The sequence below is a fragment of the Delphinapterus leucas genome, chromosome 10 (genome assembly GCF_059928025.1).
Source record: "Delphinapterus leucas isolate spDelLeu-1000000601 "Yukka" chromosome 10, BTC_Dleu_Yukka2, whole genome shotgun sequence".
Taxonomy (NCBI): Eukaryota; Metazoa; Chordata; class Mammalia; order Artiodactyla; family Monodontidae; genus Delphinapterus; species Delphinapterus leucas.
In genome coordinates, this window is record NC_143138.1 from 81,183,317 (window position 1) to 81,208,580 (window position 25,264).

General features: G+C 39.6%; 1 protein-coding gene across 10 annotated transcripts in view; it reads left to right on the plus strand.

Annotated features, from left to right (window-relative positions):
* Positions 1-2,335: 2,335 nt before the first annotated feature.
* SLC25A26 (solute carrier family 25 member 26) overlaps positions 2,336-25,264 on the plus strand; it is a 171,083-nt gene continuing 148,154 nt past the window's right edge. For 4 of the 10 annotated variants that reach the window (XM_089919531.1, XM_089919532.1, XM_089919533.1 and 1 more), the window contains exons 1-3: positions 12,651-14,322; positions 15,677-15,833; positions 19,236-19,345. In XM_089919531.1, coding sequence (XP_089775657.1) covers positions 14,089-14,322; positions 15,677-15,833; positions 19,236-19,345 — 501 coding nt within the window. In that variant the 5' untranslated portion in view covers positions 12,651-14,088. Of the gene's footprint in view, positions 2,559-12,642; positions 14,323-15,676; positions 15,834-19,235; positions 19,346-25,264 lie in introns of those variants that run through there. The other 6 variants (XM_022572608.2, XM_089919535.1, XM_089919537.1 and 3 more) reach the window with 6 other exon arrangements.

Below are 25,264 nucleotides of genomic sequence, written 5' to 3' on the forward strand. Positions count from 1 at the left end.
CCTAAAGGGTTTCCAGTGGCATCATGTAATACCTGATGAAGCTTTTACCTCTGAACGATAGAAGAGAACATAACATTTCTGTCTTGCTCTCTTAGATCACTCACTCTGGGGAAAACCAGCTGAGGACACTCAAGCAATCCTCTGGAGAAGTCTATGTGGTGAGGAACTGAGGCCAACTGCCAACAGCTAGCACTAATTTGGCAGGTATGGAAATAGGCCATTCTGGAGCTGGATCCTCCAGTCCCAACAACTCTTCAGATATAGCCCTAGCCGATGCCTTGACTGCAACCTCATCAGAGAGACCCAGAGCCTGAACTGAGACAGGCTTGTTGCCGAAATTAGCCTCTGTACACCGGTGCCAAATTAAATCTGGGAGACAGAGTTTTGGGTGAAGTAGAAAGAAATCGCGTTATTGCTTTGCCAGGCAAAGGGGACCACAACAGGCTAATGCCCCTAAGACTGTATGTCCCACCCTGGACGGGGGTAGTGAGGAGTCTTTAACAGTGTTCAGGGAGCAGGGCGTGATCAGCTCGTGGACATTCTTCTGATTGGTTGGTGGTGAGGAAATTGGGAGTCAGCATCATCAACCTTCTGGTTCCAGCCGGTCTGGGGTCTACGTGCTTGTGGGCAGCATACGGTTAACTTCTTCCACCTGGTGGCGGTTTCAGTATCTGCAGAACAGCTCAAAGGACAAGGCTCTGAATATTATCTATAGACCTTGGGGAAGAACTAAATGTCCTTGACTTTGTTTAATGGCCAAAGTATTATTATTTTGTCTTGCATGACTGTGTTCCTTTCTTTCTGCATTTTCTCACTTCTCTGATTAAATTTATTCTTTGACTAAAGTTTTTCTACAGACAAAAGGCAGGCAGGGGACATGGGTGGGGTCTATTCCAGGAAGGCCTTGTAGTGTCCTGCTAGGTTACAGGCTGGGACCTGGGACCTGGGACCCTTTGCAGCAATGCTTGCACCTGGACAAACGTCTCGTCAAGCAACAAATACAAAGAAACTCCAAGGGCTAAAAACAACTGCGTGCATGCGCATTTGGGGCAAATTATGAACAAGATACAAAAAGCCCCAAAACCTAACTTCCACATCTGAGGAGTCGGGAGCAAAAGCATGGTAGCGCACATGATCCTTGCACACAGCACTACCAAGAGGATGGGCACCCCACCCAAGCCACCCCTGCAGCCTGACCCCCGGACCTGCCCCTACCCTCGCCCCATGTAAGGGACCAGCTTGCCCTCCCCTCAGGGAGCAAGCAGGGCCACCTGTTACTTGTTTTCGCACCGTCATGCTACAGTACGAGTCCCAATAAAGCCTTGCCTGAATTTCTCGTCTGGTGTGTTTTCAATTTCTATTGATTAAGGAGTCCAAGAACCCTGGCCGGTAACAGAACCACTCAGGTAAGCCACTCCCAGATTTCTGGGGGTTCAGAATTTGAAACCCTGAAGGCATTCTGCTAATCATTTCTAGAACATCTCAACTAGAAGAGAATATTGACTATAGAAGTGGCATGAAAGACATTGAAGAAAGGCAAAGAACCTAAGGCTGTTGCAAAGGTTTTGAAGAAATATGATGAGGTCATTAACTAAAATTTCAAGCCTGGGTCTGCTATGTTCTCTGTAGCTTTGGGTTGGTTAGTGGACCTCTTGGAGCATCAGGATTCTCTGTAAAATGAGGATGCTAACGGTGCTTACCTTACAAAGTGGCTGTATTAGAGCACCACATCTGAGATGCAGTTGGCTCTTAACAGAAGGAAACTTAGAAGGTATTTGTTTGAAAAATGTAAAGGCAAGTCCACGGCAAGGAACTTTAAGTACTTAAAGTGGTCTTTGAAGTGTGCAACTGATACTACAGCTGACAAGATGAGCAAGTAAATAACCGAACAAATGAATTATATTAAGTGCAAAAACTGCTGGTAAGAAGTAGAGGACATTAATTTTTAGCTCGAGTAAGGAAATTTTTGAAATGTTTTTCTATATTTAATAATTTTCTGATAATGAGTCTGTTTTATGGAAAATGAGACAAAATTTCTACAGGTGAAACCAACAGATAAATGCAAATAACTCATTGGAATCCACAGGTCTCGCCCGCTGAAGCTAGTCCTGCCTCTCCACGGCCCCGCCTTCCACTATAGCCACGCCTCTTTTGGGTTTACGGTTGGACTTCACCCTTTCCTCATCATCGGGTTCGCTACGCCTGGTTCCCAGTCGAGGCTCGTTTGCTCGCGAGAGTTCCTCTACCTGGCCCACTCAGAAGCTGTAGGAAACGGAGGCAGAGAAGAGTCGCGAGACTTGATTCGACCACACTTTCCAGGCTCCGCCCCTCCTTCCTGGCCCTCCCTCTGGCCCAGCTTCCCCGGTTGCACGTGTAATTGTGTACTTGTTGTGGTTCAACCTCACGTGGCCACGGTATTGCCGGCGTTACATGCCCCGCCTTCAAGATGGCGGCGCCCAGCGCAGCGGCCCACGACCTGAGTCGGCTCAGCTTTGAATTATAACCTTGACTGAGTCTATGTGGCCATGGACCGGCCTGGGTTCACAGCCTCGCTGGTGGTGAGTACCGGGCGGTAGAGTGGGGGCGCTAGGGGTGCCGGAGGCTTCCCTGTCCTAGCACCTCCTTCCGGTTTTGCGCGCTGAATCATCCCCGGGTCACCGGTCACCCGGTCTGGGAGGAAGCACGGGGCTCCTGGGCCGCGCTGGGCCTCGTGGCAAGGTTCTGAGTTTCCTACCTGTGTGACAGAAAGAGACGGGGGTGGGATAGGGGTCCGCACCGCGGTTTACCTAACGGGAAAAGAAAAGTTTCAATTGTATACTGTAACCATACTCTGGAGAGCTTGGCAATGAATGAAATATATGTAACAAAACTCTTGAGTCGCTCACAGACCTGGTCAAGACTGTGGTTTCGTTTTGCTGTATCTTTCTTCAGTCTCGGAAAATGACGTATCCATTCATTCATCTTATATATAATCTGCTTAGTTTGCTTCCGAGCATTTTTCTAGGCTTTGGGTATGGTATATACTGATGAGCACAAATAGCCGCGCGTTGAGCCAGTGCGTTAGTGGTGTTCAATTCCTTAGAAAACAACGAGAATCAACGTGTCTTAATATCAACCCCCATCCCCCAAATCCTTTAATAAATACTTTGAAACCTTTCTTAGGACAGGCTCAGTAGGGGATACTAGATACAGTAGTGAACAAGACAGATTGGCTGCCTATGTTTTCACTGTAGGAGAGCGGGCAGAGGCAGAAAATAGACAAGAACCTTTTCAAAAGCTTTTCCTGAGAGATGGAGGCCTAGAGGACTTTCTTCGTTTAATTATCAAATGTTTTTGCAGGTGTTGGAGATAACATGGTGAACAAGATAGACCTGGCCGCACGGGTCAGGTGGTGGAGGCAGAAGGGGTAAAATGAGTGTTATCGTAAATGACGATGAGGGTTAGTTTCAGAGTGTATGGAAAGATGTGGAAGGGGGATCTTACCCAGACTGGTGGAATGATGGTTTTAAATCTAGATTGATATTGTAGAATTGATATTGTAGATTGATATTTGTAGAAGCTAGGTTTTAGAGATGCAAAAAAATATGTTACCCCGTTGAAGACGTTTTCCTGTCCAGCTGGTGAGATGGCAGTAGTACTTATGACAATCCACATTGCTCTGACGGGAACTAGGGTAGGCTCTTTACATACATCATCTCATTTAAGCCTGACAAACAATTGAAGTCTTATCCTAGTTTTCCAAATGAGGGAACTGAGGAATAGTATGTTAGATAATTTGTCCAAAGTCACACAAGTGAGATACATTTCGTGTGTGTAAGTGTTGGAGCTCAGATTCCAAGCAGTGTAACATGGGATTCCATTTACTGCTCCTTGAGACTATCGCTGAAGTCAGCAACAGTAGCAGTTGCTAAAAACAGGTGAGTGTCAGAGTTAACAAAAAAAAAATTGTATTAAAATTTATTTAAAATTTATTTTATTAAAGAAGGGTACACATGCATACTTCCTTTTTCGTAGTTACAGAGGGTAAAATTGGGATCGATTGGTAGAAGTTTCAAGGAAGCTAGATCTCATTCCTGGTGAATTCATTTAGCATGCAGTTTATCTGCCATGTGTTCTGTCTACTGGTACTGTGATTGCCCTTGGAGATTTGATGGCAAACAAACCAAGGCTATATGATAAGTACTGTGAAAGGAATGAACTGAGGTGGGAGAGAGAGAGAATAATATTGGAAAACCTACTTTAGATGGAGTGCCCTAGGAAGGCCCTGAGGAGCTAACGTTTAAGCTAAGACCTAACAGGTAAGGGGCTAGTCATTTTGATGAGCAGAGGGGAAAGTTCAGAGGGAGCAGCGCGTGAGAAAATCCTCAGGTGGAAAGGGTTCAGGATGTGAATGTGGTGGCTGAGGCCTAGTGGGTGAGGGTAGTGTGACAGAGGCTGCTGTTGGAGAGCTAGACAAAGCCTGCCGAGGTGAGTCTTGGTGGGCAGTGGAAAGGAATTTGGATTTTATATAAAGCATAACGAAAGCCATTAGAGGGTTTTATTATTGAAGTAGTCCGGAAATGGAAGGGCCCCTTTTTTTTTTTTTTTTTTTTTTAATGGTTGGGAGCGTCTTTGAGGAGGCTAAGCACTCCTCAGGGAGTTCTGTTTTGTTTACTACCGTGTGACCAATGCCTGACACTTCGAAGGCACTCAGTACTTGTTGGGTGAATGAATGCAGCTTCACGTTTGCAGAAGTCTTGAGCCTCGGCTTCTAAGGATTAAGTGAGATGTAGTACGGAGCCTGACGTAGAGCACATATTTACCTGTTTCCTTCCTGAAGTTTCTGGAGCAGGATTGAAGGGCTGTAGAGCTGAATAGGGAGAGAGCTTCTGGCATGTTAAGTTTTCTTTTGGAGCACAGAGCAGACTATTCAGAAAAAAACCTCCAAGAGTACAGTCACGGGTGCATGCTTTTAGGAGAGCAGTTTGAAATAAGTATTAGTGACCTAAAGATGTTCATAACATTTAGCTCAGTGAAGATAATAGGAAAACATGAAATAAAAGAGGAGTGGTTAGGTAAATGATGATAGATGCATTTCATGGACTATTTAGGGGCCATTGGTAACAGTGCTTGTGAAGAGTATGTGCTATAATAGTAACATGGAAAATGCTTATGAGATTAAAAAAAAAAGAAAAAATACAACACTGTACCTGTATACATCTGGTTCATGCCTAATTAAAACTTGGTAGCCAAGGGGAGTTGGTTCCAGGTCCGCTGTGGATACCAAAATCCACAGATGCTCAAGTCCCTTATATAAAATGATGTACTATTTGCATGTAACCTATGCACATCCTCCTGTATACTTTAAATCATTTCTAGATTACTTATTATACCTAATACAAGGTAAATACTGTGTAAATAGTTGTAAATACAATATAAATGTTATGAAAATAGTTGCCTGCATGCAGCAAATTCAAGTTTTGCTTTTTGGAACTTTCTGGAATTCTTTTTGCAAATATTTTGAATCTGCATTTGGTTGAATCTGACGATGCGGAACCCCAGGATATGGAGGGCTGGCTTTATTCCATTCCTTAAAAAAACAAAAAAAGCTGTATTGAAATCCTCCAAGATGGAATGAAATAATTTTGATAGTAGCCTTACTTTTTTCTACCTTTTTTTTTTTCTTTTTGCGGTACGCGGGCCTCTCACTGTTGTGGCCTCTCCCGTTGCGGAGCACAAGCTCCGGACGCGCAGACTCAGCGGTCATGGCTCACGGTTCCAGCCGCTCCGCGGCATGTGGGATCCTCCCAGACCGGGGCACGAACCTGTGTCCCCTGCATCAGCAGGTGGACTCTCAACCAACTGCGCCACCAGGGAAGCCCTCTTCTACTTTTTTCAATGCAAAACAAACAAACATACCTCCAAACCACTCTTTCCCTCCAGCCTGACTCTTCTCTCCCTTTCAGTACTTAGCAGTTTCATCGACCTTGTAGTTCATCTGGGTTGTTACTTGAGTGAAACCGAAAGCATCCCTGTCTCAGTTACTTTATTTTTTAAAATTTAAAAAAAATTTTATTTTACATCTTTATTGGAGTATAATTGCTTTACAGTGGTGTGTTAGTTTCTGCTTCATAACAAAGTGAATCAGTTATACATATACATATGTTCCCATATCTCTTCCCTCTTGCGTCTCCCTCCCTCCCACCCTCCCTATCCCACCCCTCCAGGCGGTCACAAAGCACCGAGCTGATATCCCTGTGCTATGCGGCTGCTTCCCACTAGCTATCTACCTTACGTTTGGTAGTGTATATATGTCCATGCCTCTCTCTTGCTTTGTCACAGCTTACCGTTCCCGCTCCCCATATCCTCAAGTCCATTCTCTGGTAGGTCTGTGTCTTTATTCCTGTCTTACCCCTAGGTTTTTCATGACATTTTTTTCCTTCAATTCCATATATATGTGTTACAATACGGTATTTGTCTTTCTCTTTCTGACTTACTTCACTCTGTATGACAGACTCTAGGTCTATCCACCTCATTACAAATAGCTCAATTTCGTTTCTTTTTATGGCTGAGTAATATTCCATTGTATATATGTGCCACATCTTCTTTATCCATTCATCCGATGATGGGCATTTAGGTTGTTTCCATCTCTGGGCTATTGTAAATAGAGCTGCAGTGAACATTTTGGTACATGACTCTTTTTGAATTATGGTTTTCTCAGGGTATTGTCTCAGTTACTTTTAACTGGGTTACAGGTGAAGGAACTTCGGCGAGTGTTGGTGCTCTGCAGTGTGAAGTGCAGGCAGTCCTTTGCGTGTAATTTGGGGCTGGAAAGATGAATGTGCGAGTGGACGTCATGCAAAGTGATCTTAATAATTGATGAAAATGATTATTTAACGACCTTTAAAAATTCTTGTCAATGTTAATAACTCTCTTACTGTAGATTGTGGAAGTAGAGAGAAACGGAAAAAAAAGAAGTAAAACATTTAGTACAGTGTAATTTAAAACATTAAGATTGTATTTCTTTGTAAAAAAAAAAGTATCAGAAGTAATTTTAAGTCATATAACTTGCAATACAGAACAAGTGTTCCTTTAACGTGGCGTTTTTTGCTGGCACAGCTTGCTCTGGGACATCTTTGTCCTTTTCGTCCCAGCCTCTTTCCCCGTATGTGGTAAGTTCGCCTTCACTCATTTTCCTCTGGCTGCATGTCTGGAATCTCTCCAATGACAGCAGTGTCGATATTCCCACAGCTAATTCTTTTATAACTCCTTTTACATTTGATTTGAATGTCACTTTCAGTGTTAACCACTTGTCATTTATTTGCCCTGCTTTCATGTTTGTTGGCCAGTTCCCTCTTTCGATTATTCATTTTTGTGAAATGTCACTGTGGTCACTGTAATTCAACTGTCCTGTTAGAGGACTTGTGTTCCTTATGGCAACTGAGATGCGTGCGTGTCGGTGCTGTGCAAAGCAAGGACTGCTTGTACTGTTTTTTTTTTTTAATTGTTATTTTGTTGTTTTCTTTTCTTACTTTAGGGAGGTGGTTCTGAAAAGGCTTCTTCATAATATTTGTGTCTTCTCACTGGACCTGCCATTCTGCTGAGAAACACTGGCAGAAAGGGACTTGAGGGCAGTGGCATGGATTATGTTGCCAAGGCTTCTTAGGTGGGGTAAGAAAACAGAAGAAGAGATAAGAATGAAGTTGAAGGGATGTTTTCAGTGTTTATTGCCTCATACGTTTCTTTTCTGGAAGGCAGCTTCCTAGTTTGCTTTCTGGAGTCAAGGAAGTTAGTATCTGATGATGAAGCATTAACTCCGTATCTCTAAGGGATTGGGGATTATGCTGCACATTCTCGAGCTTGCTTTGTGTGACTTGTTTCTTTCTGTCATTTAGGTCACAGTGGGCAGGTCTTCCTTTTTTTGCTCATTTTTGTGTTGAGTAGGCAGTCACCTAGACAGAGGTATATTCTCAATTTTGATCCATCAGTGGAGCATGCAAGGCACCCTTGGAGACCACCAATTGTCTGGGGCCACAATCGAGAACCACTGCCGTGATGGAGGCATTTCTTCTGTATTTCAAGTACTAGGAGATGGAGCTACCTTTCCTTTCTCATTTTTCTTTCAGTATAAGAGGGGGTCCTGGGAAAGTTTTAGAATCTGAAATTTAGCTGTAAATGACTTATATGCTTTTGTACCACTTCCAAACCAAATGCTGTGTGTTCAGATATAATTTTTTTTTTTTTTTTCGGTGCGCAGGCCTCTCACTGCTGTGGCCTCTCCCGTTGCGGAGCACAGGCTCCGGACGCGCAGGCTCAGCGGCTATGGCTCACGGGCCCAGCCGCTCCGCGGCAGGTGGGATCATCCCCGACCAGGGCACGAAACCGGGTCCCCTGCATCGGCAGGCGGACTCTCAACCACTGCGCCCAGGGAAGCCCCAGATATAAGTTTTAAATATTGAAATTTTAATAGTACACACAGAATTTGAGTAACAAAATGCCAAATAGAGGGAAGATAAATGTTGTACCCACAGTTTTTCCACCTCCATGCATCAGGTATTGTTACCTGTTTAACCAGACATACGTGTGAGCCTTTGCTCTGGTACTTGGGAAGAGCAAGAGCCTGGAAGATATGGTCCCTACCCTCAGGGGTGTGCAGTCAAGTGGGAGCAGACATTTAACAGAAAATAAAACAAAAATTAACCATGTAATTATGCATGGTGATAAAAAGTAACCATTTACTGAACACTTTAATGTGTGCTTATGCAGTTTTTTCAGAGCAGAAATCATGTTTACAATTTTGTCTTCTCTTTTTTTTTTGTATTCTGGTTAAAAAAAAATAACCCATAAATTCACATCCAAGCATCATAAAGAAATTTGAACAGTAGTGTTTCTCAGTTTTTTGAGTTTGATGCTGAATCGTTCCTGCACATGTCGTGTGATTTGGTTTTCTGTTGTGTGAATCCATGGGTGATTCTTGTCCAGGGAGCAGAATTTGAGGAAAGCTTTTCATTCATTATTGGTAAGGAAAGACTTGAATTTATCGATTTTGTATATACATTTATAGTTCAGTTTAATATAGGAATGTAATCTTCAGTCTTTGGTCAAGTCCTCCTTTGTCTTTCACATGGTTTTTAATATTAGCCTGTCAGAAATAGGGCATCAGCAAACTTGGAAAGATATTTACAGTAACATAACACTAAAAATGATAACTCATACTTATTGGTAATTGAGGCAGGCATTTTGCTAAGCATGTAACAGGGTCATGTAGTTGTAGTTAATTCTCATTTAATCTCACTCAGTTCTCAAAAACTCTGTGAAGTATAGGTACTATTATTTTTCCCCTTTCATGCATGAAGAAATGTGGGCTTACCTAGGTTTAATAGCTTTCCTAGGGAGACCCAGTTGAGATTGAAGCCAGGTCTGCGTGTCTGTTGCCAAAGCTGTAGTCTAAGGCAGTATTTAATCTGAAAGAATTTCTGGAGAAATGGAAGAATACTCAAGTCAAATTCTAGAACCATTATTGTGTTCCTGAGAATAGCCTTACCAAACAACACTGATCCTGTGCAGTCTTTTCCGTCAGGAGGTGATGAAAGGCACAGGATTTCTGGAAAAGACACCCTGAATATACCACAAAGCTGTCACTGGAGCTGTGGAATGCCAAGAAGTATAGCAGCAGGTAATGCCAGGTTTCATTTGTCACAGTGCTATGGCAGACTGCAGCAGGGACAACCAGAGAGTGATTTACTGCAGTTTTTCTTGTGAATGTTGAATCTTTCTGTAAAGTGTTTTCTCATCATCTTACATTTCCGTGTGATTCAGACCAACAAACAAGTGTGGAAGCCCTGCTCCATCCCAGGCACTGGGTTATATATTTAGGAGGGCCAAGGTCACTGACCTGGCTTCTACTCTGAAGGATCTTAGTGTCAGCCATGGTGGTTAATACTGAAAGTGAAATGTAAACAAAGTTATATGGGGGAGTTAAGGAAGTAGCCTTTAATTCTGACTGGGAGACTGGGAAAGGCTTCAGGAGGGATATGGCGTTTGGTCACAGTCTTAACAATGAAATGGAGTTTGGCAGGTGTGTGTGTATGTGTATGTATTTGTGTGTATGTAATGGCCGGGGGGAGCAGGTGGCCTGCTGGCTGTAGTATACAGGAGACAAGAGGCATTGGAAGGGCCTTCCAGGCTGAGAGAAAAACCTAAGCAGGAGCACAGAATTGATAAGTTTCAGGATGTTTTTGGGAAACAGACTAGTCAGAGTGGAGGAGGCTCAAGATCAAGAGTGTGCCGGATGAAGCTGAACAGGTAGTTTAGGGTCCAGGGGTCGAGGTTCTGAGTTACCCCTTACTGAGTGCCTACTGTATACCAAATGTGACCAGTGAATTTGGGTTGTTGTTGTTTTTTTTGTTTTGGTGAGGGAATATTAATTTGAGTAGCTTTACTTTTGTATGTTTTTAGTACTCATTGCAAAACTTGAACAATACAAAAATCAACAAGATAATAATAAAATTACTCCTCATCCCGAATGTTTTTCCACAGAGATTATAACTTATAACAGTTTGGTGTGTGTGGTTCCAGACTTCTGATTATGCATAGACAAAAAAATAACACATTTCTTTGAAAGGTGGGATTATACAGCATATATTGTTCTGTAGCTTATTTGATTAATTTAAGAATATAACATGTTTCTGTATCAGCAAGTTCAGGTTGATCTCATTCTTTTAAAGGCTGTGTAGCAATCCGTTATTCTGATATAATACAACTTATTAGGTTATTTCTAGTTTTTTACTGTTAGAAAGAATTCTGTAGTAAACATTCTTGTATATTTATGAACTTATTTTTGTGGAAGAAATGTTTAAAAATAAAATAACTGGATCAAGTATATTATAGTTTAAAATTTTCATTTTGCCAAATTGTCCTTCAATAGATTATAATAATTTGTTTATGTTAATACCCATAACTATTTCCATATCTTTAATCTTTTATAATGTAATTGGGAAATTTAAAATTTTGTTTTTATTTGATCACTGATGATGGGGAAGCATATTTTCATAATTTTGTTGGCTGTTTATATTTTTTCTTTTGGGAATTGTTTGGTCCTGTGTTTTGCAATTTTTAAAAAATTTGATGTACCTTTTTTAGGTTGCTTTGTAGTACCTTCTAAGATATGGTTAGTAACCTTTTGTTATAGTCATTAATTCATGTGTTTTTCAAATAGTTATTGAGTGCCTACTATGTACTGGGTGCTGGGAACATACTGGTGAACAAAACAGGTACGGATCTTATAGTTTCGTGGAACATACAGTCTTTGAAGAAATGGTCAGATGCTCAACTACAGAATTAGAATTCTGATCAGTGTGTGGAGACATGAGGGTGTAAACCTAGACTGGGGGATTAGGGACACAGTCCTAGAAATGAGGAAAATCAGATGACTTGGAGGAAAAGAGAGATCAAGGTGGTAAGAAGGTACCCAGCAAAGGGCTAACGATGGAGTTAAGGGTGGAGAGGTAGATGGGGGACAGAACTTCTAGAGCCTTGTAGGCTGTACTGTGATTTTGTTCTTCATCCTAAGGGCTTTTGGAAACTTTGAAGAGTGTCAAGATGAAATTGAAATTTGTATTTTACACAGACAACGTTAGTGTAGAGGGTGAAGGAGCGCTGCGGGGAGAATGGATGGTGGAGGGGGAAGAAGGCAAGTATCACAGGAAGCAGAAGCCACAGCTCTCCAATGAGGTGGTTAAAGTCACTGGTGGCCACTTTGTTGTGGGGGAAACTGAGAATGTCAGGGAGGGATGTTTCCCCGAGAAGCCATGTTAATGTTTTGCCTGGTTCTTTTTAGTTGTGGTCTAGGCCAGGGGCCTGTGATGATTTTGCTTAGTTAAATTAGACGGATGGTTTGATTTTGTCCTGTAGTTGAGCAGGAGTGAGTTTTTTTGTTTTTGCTTTGTTTCTTTCTGTTTTGCCAGCTTCACGTAATCTTGACTTTTCTTCAACTCCCAGAGGAATTTCAAAGGGTCTAATTTCACTAATTATACACTTCCTCTCTACAGCCTGCCAGCACTTTTTCCATTTTTAAATTAAGGTGGTGCTGTGTATTTTATCTATATGATATCAAGGTCTCAATAAATTGTTATGCTGTGGTAAGGCTTGGTGGTTATCTGGTTTATGTTCTCTTTCTTTGGATTTTGTCTAGCACTTAGGATTTTCAGTGTAAGCTACCATAAATCTTGAAACTAACCCTTTGCCTGATAACCTTTTTTAAAAATTTTTTTTTAATTTTTAAAGATTTTTTGGCCGCACTGCATGGCATGCAAGATCTTAGCTCCTTGACCAGGGATCGAACCCATGTCCCCTGCAGTGGAAGCATGGAGTCTTAATCGCTGGACTGCCAGGGAAGTCCCGCCTGATAACATTTTTGATAAGTGATCATAGATAAAACAAATTTCTCAGGCTAAAGAAAAAAAGAAATTAGTAGAGTCCCTTATAATTCAGTTGATGCTGGCTTGATGAAAAATTATAAGCATTCCTTAAAGTTTTTGTTTAAATCTTAGATATGTTGCTATGTGTCTAAATACATAGGTAATTCTTAATGTTCTTTTTTTTTTTTTTTTTTAAAGATTTCATTTCTTTTAGTTTGGCATTTTATTATTCAATATTTGTGGCCTAATTTTTGTTTTTGTTGTTGTTGTTTTGCGGTACACGGGCCTCTCACTGTTGTGGCCTCTCCCGTTGCGGAGTACAGGCTCCGGACGCTCAGGCTCAGTGGCCATGGCTCACGGGCCTAGCTGCTCCGCGACATGTGGGATCTTCCCGGACCGGGGCACGAACCGGCGTCCCCTGCATCGGCAGGTGGACTCTCAACCACTGCGCCACCATGGAAGCCCCTTAATGTTCTTTTAGCAGCATTTTTTTCAGTCTCATGAATTTAAGTGACATTTGAGTTATAGAAGTTTGAAATCCACAGAAGCAATTAGTAACTCTTGATTCATGATTTACTAGATAAATAGGTTCAATCTGGTCATTTTATTCTCAGATGATTAGAATTCTGATGAAAGGAGGGCTGGAGAATCAATGCATGCAAAGTAGCCAAATAGATTAAAAGAGTAATTCGCTTATTGATTAAAATTTAGCAGTAGATAGCAAGCATCTCTCTGAACCCTCTCCTAAGATTAAAGAGAAAATTAGAATGAAGTGCAGCTATTTTTAAAGAAACCAGTCATATCAGTCATTCTCACCAAGATTTTAGTTGTTGTGTTTTGAGAAAATGAAGAGGCAGGTAAAATATTTTATTACCTACTGAATTTTATAAAATCCTTAAAGAATAAGTGAGAAGAGTGTTGAAAAAGTTGGCTTTTTTTTTCTTTTTAACTTTGCTACGTTACTTGTGAACTTTTTCCCTTGACTTAGAAAAGGCCACCTTTATATCTGGGAAGAAACCCCACTTTGTCATTCTTTTACTCCCACTTGTGGTGCTCTACTGGCACATCTCTGTGTTCTTTTGGTGACAACTTTTTAGGTCATTTGCAGAGTATCCCGCATGGTCTTTGGGGTTCTGTCATGCCTTTCAGGCTGATCATATGGTATTAACGTATATGGTAATGTACTTTGCTCTTTCTTTTTCTTTTTTTAAAAATTTTATTTAGTTTTGGCTGCGTTGGTTCTTCATTGCTGCGCGCAGGCTTTTTTCTAGTTGCGGCGAGTGGGGGCTACTTGTTGCAGTGTGTGGGCTTCTCACTGCGGTGGCTTCTCTTGTTGCGGAGCACAGGCTCTAGGTGAGTGAGCTTCAGTAGTTGTGGCTCGTGGGCTCTAGAGCTCAGGCTCAGTAGTTGTGGCACATGGGCTTCAGTAGTTGTGGCTCGTGGGCTCTAGAGCGCAGGCTGAGTAGTTGTGGCACACGGGCTTAGTTGCAACGCGGCATGTGGGATCTTCCTGGACCAGGGCTCGAACCCGTGTCCCCTGCAGTGGCAGGCAGAGTCTTAACCACTACGCCACCAGGGAAGTCCCTCTGGTAATGTACTTTTCTAGTGTACACTAATTTTTAATAATTACCTATAGTAATTGAAAAATAGACATTGTTGCGTTTCTCATCAGGGTAATTTCATTTTTCCAATGAAGTTTTGCAGTGTTTTTTTTTGCTGTATGCGGGCCGCTCATCACTGCGGCCCCTCCTGCCGTGGAGCACAGGCTCTGGACGCGCAGGCCCAGCGGCCATGGCCCACGGGCCCAGCTGCTCCGTGGCACGTGGGATCCTCCCGGACCGGGGCACGAACCCGCGCCCCCTGCGTCGGCAGGCAGACCCCCAACCACTGCGCCACCAGGGAAGCCCCTTGCAGTGGTTTTATGGTGAGTGGCAAGTAGAGCAGAAAGTGTTTGCTAGCTACTAACCTTTGTACCACTTGAGCATTCTGTAAACCCAAAGGATGGAAACAGCGTATCATTTTGAACTCTGCCTGTATGTTTAAATAGTACTGATTCTTCTTTTTCTGTGTCATGGAATATATAGTTTTTAATGTCTGCTTTTACTTTTTGAATAGGTAATATTTTCACATGGTTCAAAATCCAAAAGATAGGAAAAGTTAGCAATTCAGTTTAAAACTTACTATGTAGGAACCGTATTGAGAGTTGCCTCTGTAGTTCTACCTGCTTACTGTGAAATGGTATTGATTCATATCTTTAAATGATGCCTTTAGACCTTGTGTGTTGACCTTTCTTTGACAGTCTCTGAGTTCATATTTTTCTGAGTCTCTTTTTGCTTTGACTAAGCTGTAACCAGATTTTAAAATATTCTACATATACTACTGTAATCATGAGGTGAAAACTTAGTTTTTAATCAGGTTTTAAAGTGCAGCTTCTCCAAAGCAACATGGTATCTCTTGGGAGATGACTAGTTTGGGTCAGGTTTTAATGTCCTCTAGGAATTTAGCTCTTTTTTTTCCCCTTCATTTATTCACTTAAAAAGTATCAAGGGATTTTCAAATATACACAAAGTAGAGAGGATACCATAGGAATCCTTACATGTGTGATTCTTAAAATATGGATCTAGATTCACAAGGAGCATTACCATTTAGAATGTAAGTCTGAAAACAATTTTTTTCTTAATGCAGATTTCACTACTCATTAGTTAAAAGGGCAAAAAATATAACATTTGGTGTAATTTGGAAAGATCACTGAGATAAATTGTCAAATGAAAAAAACAAGGTGCAGCATACCACCTTTTACTTAAAAAAAAAAAGGTAAAATAAAATACATATTCATATTTGCTTGTATATGCCTAAAGTAACTTGGGAAGAACACAATAAGAAACCAAAACTGGTTACTTGGGTTTTTAGGGGCAGGGAAGGAGACTTTGAGCTCTTTACCTTTCTGAGGTTTGTTTGTTTACTTTTTTGAACCCTATGAAATCATTAAAAATAAATTTGAAATTTATTTTAAAATTATTAAAAATCATTAAACATTTTTTTAAAAACAGAATATGTAATATAAAATTTACAAATTGAAAATATATCACAATAATGGTTATTTTCCCAGAACAGTCTGTGGATTTAGGTAAGAGGTGTTTTGACTGTACCAAAGTAGTCTGTGGTATACTTTAAAACCATACTTAAAGAGATATGCTTTAAAAACTACTCCATCCCCAAAATGGCAGTTTATTTTATTGTAACCTTTTTTTTCTTTTTCTTTTTCTTTTTTTTTAAAGGCTGGTGGGGTAGCAGGTGTCTGTGTTGACTTGATATTATTTCCTCTGGATACCATTAAAACCAGGCTGCAGAGCCCCCAAGGATTTAATAAGGCTGGTGGTTTTCGTGGAATATATGCTGGCGTTCCTTCTGCTGCTATTGGATCCTTTCCTAATGGTAAAAATTATATTGGTATTATCACTGCTTTATATAAAGCCAAGATAATGGGATTTATTTTCAGAATGGTATGTGGTCCAACCCTATATAGAATTCCTTATATGATTGTGTAGTTGATCTCCTGAATTTATTTTCTATTCATTAATCCATTATTTTTGACTCAGCTGGTGCTATAGATTCCATTCTAGTGTATTTGTAATAAAAAAATGAGCAATCTTTAAATGAGTGGTTTTTGTTGTTGTTAAAACTCCTTGTTAGAATCCTTAAAGTTGTTCCTGTAACATTGATTGTAATGTCTTACAGCACTTCTTAACCTTGCCTGCACGTTGGAATCTCTTGGGGAGCTTTACAAAATACTTATGCCTGTGTCTCCATGAGAAGTTTAATTGGTCTGGTCTTTGCCTGGGTATCAGGAGTTTTAGTAACTTCCCAGGTGATTCAGATGTGAAGCTGAGTTTAATAACCACTGGCTTGGAGATTCTTGTGGAGCAGATGAACCTAAGAGGCATTAAATCTTTGTCTTAACTAAATTGCTCTCAGATGATGCAACCCATTCCCACTAACCTCCTCTTTCCATTGTCTTGCTTTTGTTTTGGTTTTGAAGTTGTGTGATTTATGGCCCTTTTATTCTATAATCAGTATAATCTGTTTCATTTAATCCACCTCTTTTCAGATACTTATTTAAATAATTGTTTACTGATGCTTTGATTGGCACTCAAAAGCAGACTAAGCAAACAGAAAACCACCACTATCAAACACACACACACACACACACACACTCTCTCTCTTTCTCTCTGTCTCACATACTCACACACTCACACACTCACTCACAAAACCCCTGCTCCAGAAGATTCTTAAATTCTGGAGTTTGATTTCTTTTTTCTCAGTATATGTCATTAGAAATTCTTTCTTGTTAACTTGACATTAAGATGTCTGTCTATATCCATCTGTGAGCATAACATTCACATAAAGATTTGTAGAGCAAATCTTTTTGGTCCTTTAGTTTATCTTCCTGAGCCATCCTTAGAGCAGCCAACTGTTTTGAGGTTATCCTTGAATTATTTTATGTCTTAATTTTCAGTAATTGATCATAACAAGTCGCTATTGAGGACCCACTCCATGCCAAGTATAGCTCTATATGTGGGAGATGCGCCTTGGTTCCTAAATTTGTCTGTGTTGCAATCACCTGAAGAGATTTTTTTTTTTTTAAAGAAAGTACTGCTGTCCCACTCCCAGAGATTTGGGATTTAGTTGGCGTGAGGTGTGGCCTGGGCTTTGGAGGTTTAAAAAAAAAAATCCCCAGGTAATTTTAATATGTAGACAAGTTTGGGAACCTCTGAACTAGGGAATTGCAAAGAAATATGTTACTAAGTCCCTGTCTTTTGGTCATCCATTCTTATGATGCCTCCCTCATCATTGTAAATATTCTTTTTTCTCTTACGTATTACATAGGAATTGTTGGTAGATGAAGTATTAGTGATGGTCTACAGGGTACGTGGTGCTCCATTAAGCTCATGGGGCTGGTTTAGATTCTTGTCAGCAGGACTTTACATACAGAATATGGTTTTGAAATTTTGTATGTTTGAGAAAGTGGTGTTCTTCTTGCCCTGCTTTTCTTTTTCTTTTTCTTTTTTTGACATCCACAGAACATCTTTGAATGGGAGATGCTGGATAAAGAGTCAGAGTGTCAGCGTTTCAGAAATGGCCTTTCTGTTTTTCTGCAAATTTTTGGTGAATTGAAACTTTTTACGTGGCACGTTAAACAATTTTTGCTATTGGTTAAGGTTTTAGACAGAGTACAGTGCACCAGTGTAACATTCAGAGGCTTGTAGACTTTTTTGAGAACATATTGTGCAGGGGGTATGAGGGTCGAAAGAAGAGAGGAAAAGACCTGTATTCAAGACCCTTACTTCATGTTGAGAAAGGAATGTAGAAAAACCATAGTTTTTTGTTTTGTTTTCACTCCTGGGGGGTGGGGGTGGGTGGGTGGAACGTGTAGCAGGTAGAACTTACAGCCGAATGCGACTGGAGATATTCTAGCCTATTTAGTGAGTAGGCCAAAGTAGGAACAGCCTAAATAAGAATCACAAGTGGGAATTGGGACCTGCATTAACTATATACAACTGCTTGCATGGTCATTACTCATCCAGGGACAGTGTGCCTCCTCATTTGGCCTGCTGTTTGTTTGTTAGCCACTGGGGTGTTTACAAGCTTGTTGGCTTTAACTGTGGAGAACTGATTTTCACTACCAAGCTCTTTTCCTGAGTGTTTCAGACTTTACTGTGTGACATGTTCAAATGCCTTTCGAAAGGTGAATTTGCCATTTATTTATCTTTCGTGCCTCACCTTTTACGTGAGTGATGCACATCTTTTTATTAACAATACGTGGCAAGGCTTAAAGCCTTCCTGTGCAGCTAAGATTAGTTCATGGTGATAGGGGTAGCTTTTTTTTTTTGCGGTACATGGGCCTCTCACTGTTGTGGCCTCTCCCGTTGTGGAGTACAGGTTCCGGACGTGCAGGCCCAGCGGCCATGGCTCACGGGCCCAGCCGCTCCACGGCATGTGGGACCTTCCCGGACCGGGACACGAACCCGTGTCCCCTGCATCGGCAGGTAGACTCTCAACCACTGCGCCACCAGGGAAGCCCTAGGGGTAGCTTTTTAGAGATTTTGATTTCCAGTTTTAATACAGTAGTTGATTGTTTCCTTGATGTAAAAGTGAGTTGATGTAGTAAAAAGTAGCCATGGTTATTTTGAGTAACCAGCAACACAACATTATGGAATAGATGCTTTATTTAGTTAAGATATGTGTTTGCAATTTTAACCTGTCTAGAAATCAGTGTAGCTGATTATTTTATGACCATATATAAAGACGTTTTGCATCACAGAAATTCATATCCTTTTCCAAAAAACTTAACTAAAAAGTGTTAAGTGACTTATCAGTACAAACTGGTAAATGCCAGGTTAGCTGTTAGTCTTCCTCAGGGCAGGGATCTGCATGTTTGTAAGTCCAAAGTCAGGCATGTAACATGGGCTCAGTCAAATCTGCAAGAGTGAAGGGGTTGGGGGGGAATAGTACATATTATTACTTTATCTTTATTTATATTTATTTATAGTTATAAATATATACATATATAATATATACATATATAATATATACATATATATGTATAAATATATACATATATAAAATACATATATACATATATTTAATATATATTTATAAATATAGTTCAGTATTTATATTTATTATTTATACTTATTTATATTACTTATATTTATTATTATCTTTATCTGTTATAATTTAATAACTAGAGTTGTAATTTTTTTCAAGAAACATATCTCTTAACAGTTTACATATATATTTAAACTTTGTGAAAGACTGGTTTGTTTTAAATTTCAGCTGCTGCCTTTTTCATCACCTATGAATATGTGAAATGGTTTTTGCACACTGATTCATCTTCGTATTTGATGCCTGTGAAGCATATGTTGGCTGCCTCTGCTGGAGAAGTGGTAGGTAATAAGTTATGTGTATAAAATACTTCAGAAATGCAAAGTATGCAGATATCTTCAGCACAGGTATTACTTCATTTCATTTTTAAAAGACAGTTCTTTTTTAAATTATGAAAGTCATAAATCCCAATAAATGTAAATGGATTAAACATGATAGTTGAAAGTCTATATAGGATGAAAGAAAAATCCAGCTATCTGTTATTTACAAGAGACACACCTCAAACATAATTATACAGAAAGAATAAAATTAAAGAGGTAGAGGAAAATATCCATGCAAATTTTGGTGGCTTCATGTTGGGTCAGCATAATTGAGCTGGAAGTCTATTTCCTAGAACACCCTTTCCAGGAGGGTTCCAGGTTAGCCTGGCTACAAGAGAAAATTGCTCAAGATTTGTAAGGTGGAAGTAAAGCAGCAGTTGTATTCATGCTCAGAAGGTTGGTGGGAGGTCAGGCACTGCTGCAGTTCATACACCTCATCCCTGATCTGTTGGCTTCAGGCAGCAGTCAAGCCTCCAGCTCCTCCAACTCTCACTGGGTCTTCTCCTTCAGCTTCTCTAAATTTTGAGTCAGTTGTGTGGGCTCTGTCGTGAAGGGTGCCAATTTATGTTGTAGGTCACCCACATCATTGAGATTGGTGAGGGAGAATGCGAGTTCCAGTTTGTCCTTGCTCTTCCCCATTTCACATCCATGTTTCCTTCCTGATTGCATGCCTTCTAAGTTTCTGTCCCAACACTAGATGCAGAAGCAACAGTTCTACATAAGTTGCTTAACCAGCTCCCACAATTACTGTTTATATCCCTGTAATAGCTTCTTATTCTTATCATTCTTAGTGGTTCTACTTCTCTGATCAACCCTAACTGATTCAGAAAGAGTAGCTGAAAGAGAGCTGATAGTAATGTTAATATCAGATCAAGAAAAAAAAAAAGACAAAGCAAAAAAACAAGGAGACCACTGTATAATGATATGAGGAACAATTCTCCTGGGAGATGTAGTAAACCTGAACTAAATAGCATAGTCTCAAGATATAAAGCAAAATGTTGCCAGAATTATAATGAAAAATGAATACAATTACTATCTTCATTGGAGTTATTCACATCTATCCGTAAAAGTCTTAGGACCAGGCAGGTAACTTGTTAAGACCATAGAAGATTTGAGCAACACAATGGCAAGAATGGTCTAATGGATGTGTATGGAGTTCTGCACCTAACTGCTAAAGATTATTCATTTTTTTCAAGCACACTTGGAACATTAATAAAAGTGTGTGACCCAGTAGTCCACAAAGCAACTTTCAACAAATAGTGTAGAGATAATGTCATACAGATCATTTGGTGTCTGATTATAATGAAGTAAAATTGGAAAGCAATGACAAAAACACAGGCAGTCCATCCCTCCTGTGTGTTTAAAAAATTATCCAACTCTTCTGTAAATAATTCATGAGCCAGTAAATCATAATGTATGTGGTAAAATATTTGTAATTAAAAAATAATACAGGAGGGCTTCCCTGGTGGCGCAGTGGTTGAGAGTCCGCCTGCCGATGCAGGGTACACGGGTTCGTGCCCCGGCCCGGGAAGATCCCGCATGCCGCGGAGCGGCTGGGCCCGTGAGCCATGGCCGCTGAGCCTGCGCGTCCGGAGCCTGTACTCCGCAACGGGAGAGGCCACAACAGTGAGAGGCCCACGTACCGCAAAACAAAACAAAACAAAACAACAACAACAAAAAATAATACAGGAATATATATTTTTTCTAAACTAACACAGAGAAGAGTATAATACAAATAAGAGCTTTCCCACCCCCTCACCCACTTACCTTTCTCCAGTTCCTCCTGCCTACTACTAATGGACAACTTCAATTAAAATTATTTTTGTGTATCCACCCAGAAATTGTCCTTTACTATTGTTACTTTCAAATCACATTTTCTTGTTTGTTTTGTATGTATGTATCTATGTATCTGCTTATCTCTCTATCTAGGCTATTTTAATAATCCCAGAACGTTGTTAGGGGCAGGATGCATTAACAGGAATGGACAAGAAAGTGAAGAGAAGGGTCTCGGTTTATAAGTCTTTTATCATTTTGTCAAGTAGTATATATCATTTTTCATTTAATAAAGTAGTGGTATGTATTTATGTTAGGAAGTTAGAAAAATGAATCAGCCTTTATAAGATTTACATAAGAAACAACTGTGATATATTGTGGTTTTGTTTTCTGCGCACTATTTTCCTTTAGAAAATTTGGATGAGAATCTACAAACTGTTTTGTAACCTAATTTTCTTCTCTTGAGAATATGGTGAATGAGGGTGATGAAAGAGAGAGATTGCACTTTATGGAATTCCCTGGCGGTCCAGTGGTTAGCACTCTATGCTTTCACTGCCGAGGATGCACGGGTTCAATCTCTGGTCGGGGAACTAAGATCCTGTGAGCCGCATGGCACGGCCAAAAAAAAAAAAAAAACCAAATAAAAGGAGAAAACAACTAAAAAAATAATAACTGTTTTGAGATGTAATTCACATACTGTATGATTTATCCATTTAAAGTGTACAGTTCAATTTTTTTTTTCTGTACTCACAGCTGCAGCCATCGCCACAGTCAGTTTTAGAGCATCATCATCGCCCCGACAAGAAACCTTGTACCCATTAGCAGTCACTTCCCATTTCCCCCAACGTTCTCACCTTAGGCAACAACCACTGACCTGCTCTGTCTCTATAGATCTGCCTATTCTGGACATTTCATATACATGGAATCCTACCAAGTTTCTTTCTGAGGTGATGAAAATGTTCTAACATTGACTAGGATGATGGTTGCACATGTCTGTGAATATATTAAAAACCATTGAATTGTATCCTTAAAATGGATGAATTTTATAATATGCAAATTCTGTTGTATTACGCTGTTAGAAAGGAATACGAAGAGAATATTATGAAAACCGTATGTTAATAAATTTGACAAATTCTTGAAAGATAAAAACAAAAAATGTGGAATCCTTACAATCTGGTCTTTCATGACTGGCTTCTTTCACTTACATTTTCAAGATTTCATCTATGCTATAGCAGGTATCATCAATTGCCTATGTTTTTGATTTTCTTGGATACATACCTAGGAGTGGAAATATCAGTGATATGGTAACTTTATTTTTAACCATCTGAGGAACTCGCCAAGGCTGTTTTCCGAAGTGGCTGCACCATTTTACATTCCCACCAGCAGTGTGTAAGAGTTCCAGTTTCTTCTGCACATCGTTGACACCACTTGGTGTTACCTGTCTTTTTCTTTTTTTAAACATTTCTTTTAAAAAAAATTAATTTATTTATTTTTGGCTATGTTGGGTCTTTGTTTCTGTGTGAGGGCTTTCTCCAGTTGCAGCGAGCGGGGGCCACTCTTCATCGCGGTGCGCGGGCCTCTCATCGTCACGGCCTCTCTTGTTGCGGAGCACAGGCTCCAGATGCGCAGGCTCAGTAGTTGTGGCTCACGTGCCCAGTTGCTCCGCGGCTTGTGGGATCTTCCCAGATCAGGGCTCAAACCAGTGTCGCCTGCATTGGCAGGCAGATTCTCAACCACTGCGCCACCAGGGAAGCCCCTACCTGTCTTTTTAATTATAACAAACAAATAGATATTCAGTGGTATCTTATTGTGATTTTGACTTGCATTTCCCTGGTAACTAATGATTTTGAGCATCTTTTCATGTGCTTATTGGTTATTTACATATCTCCTTTGGAGAAATGTCTATGCGTCTCCTTTGCTCATTCTTTAATTAGGTTGTATTTTTGTTAATAAGTTGTAGGAGCTCTTTATATATTGGCAAAACTTTTTCCCATTCTGTGCATTTTTTTCACTTAATGGTGTCCTTTGAAGCATAAGTTCTAAATTTTGATGATGTCCAGTTGATCTGTTTTATCTTACATTGCTTGTGCTTTGATGTCGTATCTAAGAAACCATTGCCTAATCTGAGATCATGAAGATATTTATACCTATGTTTTCTTTCAAGAGTTTTATAGTTTTAACTCATATTTTTAGGTCTTTGATCCATTTTGAGTTAATTTTTTTATCTGGTTTGAGGCTGTGGTCTAACTTTATTCTTTTGCGTGTGTATATCCAGTTGACCTAGTGCCGTTTGCTAAACTACTCTTTACCCATGGAATTGCCTTGGCACCCTTGTCAAATACTAATTGACATAAAGGTGGGGTTTATTTGTGGACCCTGTTCTATTCTATGGATCTCTACGTCTATCCTTATGCTACTACCACAGAGCCTTGATTACCACAGCTTTGTAGTAAGTTTTGAAATCAGAAGTGTGAGTCCTCCAGCTTTGTTCTTCTCTGTCAGGATTGTTTTGCCTCTTCTGGGTCTTTTGCATTTTTATGTGAATTTTTTTTTTTTTTTTTTTTTTGCCTCACCTCACGGCTTGCTGGATCTCAGTTCCCCAACCAGGGATTGAACCCGCACCATGGCAGTGAAAGCCCGGAATCCTAACCACTAGGCCACCAGGGAACTCATTATGTGAATTTTAGAATGAGCTTGTCAATTTCTTGCAAAATGAGCTTGCAAAAAAAGCAACTGAGATTTTGATAGGGATAACATTGAATCTGCAAATTAATTTGGGGAGCATACCATCTTAACAAAAATGCTTAAATTTTCCAATCCACAAACATAGGCTGTCTTTTCATTTCTTTAGGACTTCTGTAATTTCTTTTAACAGTGTTTCGTAGTTCCACAGTATACGTTTTACACTTCCTTTGTTAAATTTATTCCTAAGTAATTTATTCTTTTTGATGTTATTGTAAATTGAACTTTTTCATTTCATTTTCAGTTAGTTTATTGCTACTGTATAGAAATATATTCATTTTTGTATATTGATCTTGTATCCTCCGACCTTGCTGAATTAATTAGTTCTAAAGTTTAGTGGATTCTTAAAGATTTTCTGTATACAAGATCGTATCATCTGCACATAGAGCTAGTTTTATTTATTTCTGTACAATCTATATGTCTTTTATTTCATTTTCTTGCCTAACTGCTCTGGTTAGAAGCTGTACTACAGTGTTGAATAGGAGTGGTGAGATTGGACATCCTTATCTTGTTTCTGATCTTAGGAAGAAAGTATTTAGTGTTTCAGTACTATTTCTGTCATAAAAGGTTACATTTTGTCAGTGCCTTTTGTTCATCTGTTGAAATAATCATGTGGTTTTATTCTTTATTTTACTGATATGGTGTATTACATTAATTGATCTTCAAATGTTAAACCACTGTTGCATTTGCAACCGAAATGTTAAAACTCACTTGATCATGGTATATAATACTGTTTATATAGTGCTAGATTTATGTACTAGTATTTTGTTGAGGACTTACTTTGTTCATAAGAGATACTGGTCTGTAGTTATCTTTTCTTGTGTCTTTGACTGGTTTTGGTATCAAGGTAAAACTGGACTCATAGAATGAGTAGGGAAGTGTTAAGATAATTTCTTTATAAATTATTGTAAAGAAAAGTCATATTAATTATATCATTTTGGTTGATGAACACATATCAGATACTAATATATTTGGCAATCCAGGAGAAAAGGAATTATGGAGGATATAATCTCAGTTTTAAAGAAAAGCGAGGGTCTCCCTTTTCATGTGATAATTTGAATTGTTGAGGTTATGATGTGTAATACGGAAAAAAAGACCTCTGGTCTTCTTCAGCATTTTTGCATTTATTTATTTATATATGGGATATATATATAATTTTATACTTTCCCGTTACTATACAATGAATTCCTTGATCTAAGAAATCATTTGGATGGTTCCTTGAAGAGAATGTTGAAAGAAATTAGCCTGAAAGACACTAAATTCACGGAAGTGTTTTCTATAAAACTTCCTTTTGTCATTGGTTTAAAAATGATTTTGCAGAACCTAAGCTAACTCTGGATTAAAAAAAAAATTGCCTTCATAATT